Source organism: Juglans regia, chromosome 2, assembly GCF_001411555.2.
Source record: "Juglans regia cultivar Chandler chromosome 2, Walnut 2.0, whole genome shotgun sequence".
In the NCBI taxonomy this organism is placed as follows: domain Eukaryota; kingdom Viridiplantae; phylum Streptophyta; class Magnoliopsida; order Fagales; family Juglandaceae; genus Juglans; species Juglans regia.
This window is the reverse complement of record NC_049902.1, coordinates 32,866,190-32,873,084: the sequence shown is the minus strand read 5'-3', so window position 1 is coordinate 32,873,084 and position 6,895 is coordinate 32,866,190. Positions and strand designations below refer to the sequence as shown.

General features: G+C 34.0%; 1 protein-coding gene across 1 annotated transcript; it reads right to left on the bottom strand.

Annotated features, from left to right (window-relative positions):
- Positions 1 to 846: 846 nt before the first annotated feature.
- LOC109011461 (adenine phosphoribosyltransferase 3-like) lies at positions 847 to 6,895 on the bottom strand. The gene is made up of 6 exons (XM_018992681.2): positions 6,586 to 6,895; positions 5,995 to 6,105; positions 2,455 to 2,547; positions 1,672 to 1,821; positions 1,273 to 1,331; positions 847 to 1,148 (listed from the first exon to the last, which is right to left on the bottom strand). Exons 1-6 carry the CDS (start codon positions 6,665 to 6,667, stop codon positions 1,095 to 1,097), a joined length of 549 nt encoding a protein of 182 aa, XP_018848226.1. The 5' UTR covers positions 6,668 to 6,895; the 3' UTR covers positions 847 to 1,094.

The window sequence follows — 6,895 nt, the reverse complement described above, 5'->3', positions numbered from 1 at the left end:
ATTTACTATTTATAGTGCATTTGAAAAAAAAAATTAATTTTTTTTAAGTATTTTTTTAAAAAAATAAATAATTTTACAAATAGTCACTTCTTTAACCCTCATGTAAAATAAAAAATTAAAAAAAAATTAAATACAAAAAAAAAAAAGTAGAATAGTAATAACTCTATTATTATCCTTATTTCACAGCTCAAATCTGTTAACTCAAAGTTGTAAAAATAGTGCAAACGCTTTCAGGCAGTTACAACTGTTGTAACGCATCCTGGAAAAGAAAATCGATCTTATGATTGAAGAGTTCTTTGATTACACATGAAATGAAAAATAATAAAATAATTTGAGATAAGATTTCCATAAAATTTGAAAAAATAAGAGAGTAAAAATTGAATAAAAAATTATAAAATTAAAATAAAGTTAGAATATTACTTTTATTTTAAAATTTAAAAAAGTTTAATTAGTTTTTATTTTTATTTTAAAGTTTAGAAAAATTATAATAATTAGATAATGAATAGATGAAAAAATTTAAAATTAAAAATTAAAAAATATTCGTATTTTAATGGTATTTGAATATTGAGACGAGACGAGATGGTTTGAAAGATTTGTAAAACTAAACTACGCCTCAAACTACATCAAGCTTGAGAGAAACGTGCAACCATGAGAATGAGCATCAAGTGTTATGAGGCTGTAAATGTTTCAAGAGACGTCCATTGCTAGAAGGCTGTCGGCGTCAAAGTCAAGAAGGCCGAACAACAGTCTCATGGCATGAAAGCTATATCCAAGCCATAAGAGACCCTTGAGAGAGGTAATACGAATTCATTTCACAAAAGGAAAAAATGTGCTCTACTGCAAGCATTTCTCAAATCAACCCCTTTCCATATTTCAATGTTCTATGCTACTTATCAATATAATCCAGGTACATCAAAATCCATTTAAAATTGGAGTTAAAAAAGGGAGAAAGGGGTAAGAGAGGGGGGAGGTGAAGAGGGAAAAGGAAAAAAGGGTGGGGGAGGGGGCAGATGAAAATCAGATTCCAGATTGGATATACCCAATAATATATCCCTATGGTGAACAATTGCAGGCAAATTGTACATCTTCCACGATCATTGATACTCCACTAGAACATACAATGGCTTACCCTTCAAGCGCCCACGGCCCTGCAGCGTTCAGCAAATTTAAATTATTTCCATGCAGATTTCTATGTACACCAATCATTTCTCTATATAAAAATTCAGAGAAAGCAACTAGCTAGGTAACACAAGCACTTAGTCATATGCACACCTTTAACTCAGGTAACTCAATCAGGCATGCACATTCAACTACTTCCGCTCCAACGCATTCTGTGAAGCAACACAATCACATCAAAAATTTTCTGAAAGTGGGCACCCACAAGAACACGCCACATGAAAAAAAACACATGAAATTTCTTTTTGGCATTCTTAACCATGAAAGTAGCAAGTCTAGTTGCCCTCTTTCTCCAAAAAAAAGTTATCCAAGTCACACTAGATAATGGCTGTCCAGAGCAGAAAAGGAAAGGAAAAAGGTATATCACCGGTTGATAGGAAAATGTATGAATCAATTTTCATGCATTTAACCTCACTGAGGATGCAAAATATCTATGCATGTTAAGTATTGAAAAAAACCACCAACGATGGCAATAAGAATTTATAATGCAGTTACCTAGTAAGTTCATAGCCGCACAGAGTGTGCCACCAGTGGCAATTAAATCATCAACCACCAAAGCACGTTCTCCAGGTTCTACCGCTCCAACATGCATCTCAAGACAGTCCCTTCCATATTCCAAAATATACTCCTCAGAAATAACTTGACCTGCCATTAAGGTAAGATTATATTAGAAAGCTATGAACACACTAATGTTCTAAATCCAAAGAGAGACCATGATTCTAGAACACCAGAACATCATGTTAACACAACCGACACACATCATGTCAGCATACAGTTGGAGAATTTACAGTATCTGAATAGTAGATACCGAAGATATTCCCTAAAATGGTAATTTAAAATAATCAGTTCAAGAAAAATAGATTACAGCTTCACATGCAATGGAATTTGGAATTTGTAAGGACTGGGAACACCTATGCTCACTATTATGGCAAATTCCTATAATCGTGCAGTTTCAGTAATCTCTGCACGCCAGGTATCCAAAAAATAAAATAATAAAAAACATTTGGAGTCTTGATAATTTAAAATGGGCAAAAACATTGAGAACCAAACAAAATGAGTCCAAATTACAACTTCCAGAATTACCGCAAGAAGCAGATATCTGTTTCCTAAAAAGGCCATGAATTGAATCAAATAGCATTGACATAAACCAACAAGCTACTAAAAAAAAAGACTGGCATTAAACATGTATAAAAGTGGAAATAGTTTTGGGCAGTATTGAAATGGATAATAATACTCATATAGAGACACAGAAATTTACTGTAGCAAGATTAAAAGTACCAGGCAGCTTCCTTGGTTTTCTTAAAGGAACAAACTTTGCCCCGATAGCCAAAGCAATGGGAGGACCAAATATAAATCCACGAGCTTCTACCCCTGGAGAATACAAAACAACAGGGCACTCAAATTTCAGAACACAATGCAAGAGATCAGTTATTTACACCAGTAGGAGTTTGGATATCAAAATTAGCATACAATAATTACAAGAACAGCAATATACTTATATTCAAAATCCACAGATTAAAAAAAGACAGAACAAAACGAAAGAAAAAAAAAATAAAAGATATCGTAATATAGACAGCTAATATTATGTATCTTCTCCCTAATTGATCCAAAAATTGCATAAAAATTCATTGGTGAAGGGACAATTTAGAAACAATAACCTTCTCTCTTTTTTGTAGGTAAAAGGATGCAATTTCTAATATAAACAACAACAGTAAAGTACCAGTATTAATAATAACATTTAGAACACATTGAATCTTTACATGGCACTAAGAAAGATGAGTAGTGCATTATAAGTCCAATAATACATTTTCAAAATATATATATCTATATAAAGTTTGCACAGAACTAAGGCATACATAATACACAACTCAATCTCACAAACCTTCTAATGATTGCATCAGCAATGAGTGAAAGAATATTAACTCAAAAACCAGAAACTCTTTTTTCGATTGGTAATCAGAAGTTTTATTTATAATAATAGGCATAGCCAAGTACACACGGCGTATATTACTCAAAAATCAGAAATAATCTATTGTAGAATCAGGAGCACCTCTAACTGATACAAGCATACACATTTCAATGGCCAAGACCGTCTTGATAAGTAACATAAAAAAAAATTATTACGCTGAAAAAAAGGTGATACACAAGGACACAGGAATTATGAAAAAGATCCACCTAACTAGGAAAAACAGAAGTCAATGGCCATGACTTGAAGCCCATATCCAAGGAAATCCATATATTGGATTCATAACTTAAATTTCATACCAAGAACCACGATCATAGCAAATAAATATTCAACTGTAGCCAAAGTACCTCAACCTAGAGAATCATTAGAAATACTTTCCCCATGAATTTTAAACAGAAGTAACTTATAAACCACCCCTTTCCCTCTAGAAATTATTTTCAGATTGTGTTCTAGTCAAATTATTGCTCCATCAGTTGACCACAGAAAAACTCCAGGGTCATAAATAATTCAAAACGTACCACCCAACTACAAAATGTAGAAGATGACAACAAAATGTTGATTTTGACAAAGTGGGCTAAGATTTTTTTGTCTTTCCTATCTATCAAATAGGAATGCAAATCACAAAATGATCTCACACTATCTTATGAACTGACATATTTGACCAATTAGAAATTATTCAGTCCAGCTGTCAACTGGAGAAAGCCTGTCCACGTAACATCAATTTTGCAGAGGGAAATTCAATGAATTATGTAAAACTGGAAGCCACAGCAGAAATTTCCAATGACAAGCTGTATGCTGAAATGAAAGGACAGAAACCCTTCAATTGCTAGTGCTGCACCACTCAGAATCTTGTCAAAAATTGACAACAGAAATGAGCATGTTACGGTAATAACTTTATTTTTATGACCATACAAACTACAAAGTCCAATGGGAAACAAAATTACCATAGGTGGTAGCGGCACTGGTATATCAAAATAAGTGTCAGAAGGGTGTGAGCCTAGATTAGTTGTTGTGCTTTTGCCCTAAAGTTCCTTAAAGCATCCATTTTTTTTCTTGAAAATAATTTATTCTCGAAAAAAAACTAATGTCCAATCACACAGTTGGATTGGAAAAACCAATTATTGAAAAGTTTCTTAATGCAAAAGATCAATAGTCATAAAAATGGAAAAGTGATAGTGACACAGACTCCAAACAAGTGCACAATTATGAACAACTGCGCTGGAAAAAGATAACGAAATAGATACATCTTGGCAATTGTTGAACATAATCTCGTCACAACTTCTCAAAGGTTAAAATTTCAAGCTAAAGGGCCATAATTTCGGACTTTGATGGTAGTTGAGTGCAAGTTTGCAACATACCCTTGTGATGCACTCAACAGATTAGATCTTGTAATGATCAAACACAAATCAACAAAAAAATATCAACCACAACGACAAAGAGACAAGATGTTCCTAGTCTTTTTCATGTAAGGGGGAAGGAACTTTATCTTATTCATGTGAGGCTAAATTTTGCAAGAGAATATTCCATAGATTTTCCTGTAAATTCTAGATAAGAATACAGTTCACAAAACACACTAAGAAACAGATTCATAAACACATGAGCACCAAACACATAATTTATGTGAACTATTTCTGAATTGAGAGACCAAGAGAAAACAGAGAGAGAGAGAGGCCAAGGACCCTATCAATAATGAGATACTATATAGATGATCTCCTCATTGATGTATGATTTTTCCGCAGAGAAATATCAATTATTGAATGATAGTTTATAATGTTAGTTATAATCTATGATGTAATGTTTGTACATACAGATTTTTCCGCAGGGTACAAGGTAACAAGTGCATCACAGCACATGGCATGTACTCAATACGAACCAACTGCAACCAGGATTGCAAAACTTTGTTGCCATTAGATTATAATTTTCATCAGTATTTATCAAATTTTAAGAACAAAATATCTATGAAATCAAAGGTTGTTGTTACATAAAGGGCAATTAAGAACCAAGGACTAAAATATAAAATTATTGTAACTTGATGAATTAATTATTAAAGTTCGGTTTAATCTCGAAAGGCTGAAACTGAAAAATAAATTATTAAAACCATAAAAAAATGGAAAGGAAAAAAAGACCCTTAACAATAGAACTAATTATTAGGTAGTCTCAAAGTTTAGATACCTATTACTCTCAACCTATCACATGATGTCTTGTTCTTAAAATTAATGCATATGTAAGAATTTTAATGGCAATGCATTTTATGATAGCATGGGAATACCAAGTCATCATACCGTAGGAACAATAATAATTTTCTTTGAAAACAAATTAGGCATAGAATCAAGTCAATTGACAGTGAAATGTAAAACCCAAATTAGGATGGAGCCAAAAGACCAGCCCAATTGAAACTCGCATCAGGCGGGTCCACATTTTAACAAGGTGGGCATCCATCACCAACCACCATACATGCAAATTGAATCAGAGCACATGTTCAGAGAGAGGTAGAGAGCGCAAATATGAGCCGCTCAAGAATGACTTCGGAGGGAGCAATCAATGGCGCACCCCACTGCCAAAGCCCATAGTCAAACAAAAAATACTCCCCCAAAAACCCAGTCACTTCCATTCCATAATGTCCCTTGATAGCATTCAAAAAGACAACCAGAAACTTATGTAATGGAAAAAGAGAGGGATAGAGAAAGCACTTTCGGCATCATCAAGGCCTACTTTGACGTAAGCAATAGACCCCCACCACCTTCAAGTTTATCACAGTAATGTAAAAAGATCTTTCCCAAAAAGATTTTGATCAAAATCCTAACCCACGAAAATCAAAACGTAACTAAAAAGGAGGGTCTTTTTTTTATTACCTGCAACGACAGAAATGTTTTTGCCTTTGTATCGCTCTACGAACAAATCGATTGTGTCCTTGAAGGCTTTCGGATCTAGTAATAGAGTAGTTATGTCTTGGAACATAATACCTGCCATTTTGGCCATTTTTTCCTCAGCTCCATTTATTCCATTTAAATAACAGAAATGCGAAACCAAATAACCCAAAAAATGAAGCAGAAGAAGAATTAAAAGCAAACCTGATATCAGGCGGTAGCCAGAAAACAGAAACGAAATTGAAAGAAATATAAACGTTAGAACAATCTGTTTTGGGATAGAGTAATTTTGAATTCGCTGTCTCATGGACAATTACTTCTTCAAAAGGAAAATGGAAACCCATTTCAATCGAGCCAAATAGCTTTACAAGGTATTGCTTAGTTGAATTTCTCTTATGAGGTCGTAAAACATGAAAAAGAAGAGACGTGAAAAACCTACCGTACAACACTATACTATTAGCAAGGACGCTTAGTAGCGTTCAAAGATCACTCTAAAAAAAACTCCAACATCTACTTTCATTTCCTACATTTTCTCAGCAAGCAAACACAGAAAATAGAGGAAATGACAAGCCGAACCTGCTTTGGGGAAATTGGGGACGACCCGAATCTTAGTTTTGATGCCATGGATACGAGGGTCTTCGTCTCTGCAAGCCGACATTATCGTATCTATGTCACAGACTGAACTCAGACAAAAAAATGAACACAAAACTCAAAAAACGCTCCCCTCTTTTACGCTTTCTTTCCTCTCTCGCAGTCGAACCAGCCAGGGAGAAAACTACCAGAATGAAAGCAATGGAAGAAAGAGAGAGAAAAAAGAAGGTATTTATAGATAGATAAAGTGTTCTGGTGAGAGTGGCTCTCTGCACAAGAATATATGAGAGAGAGA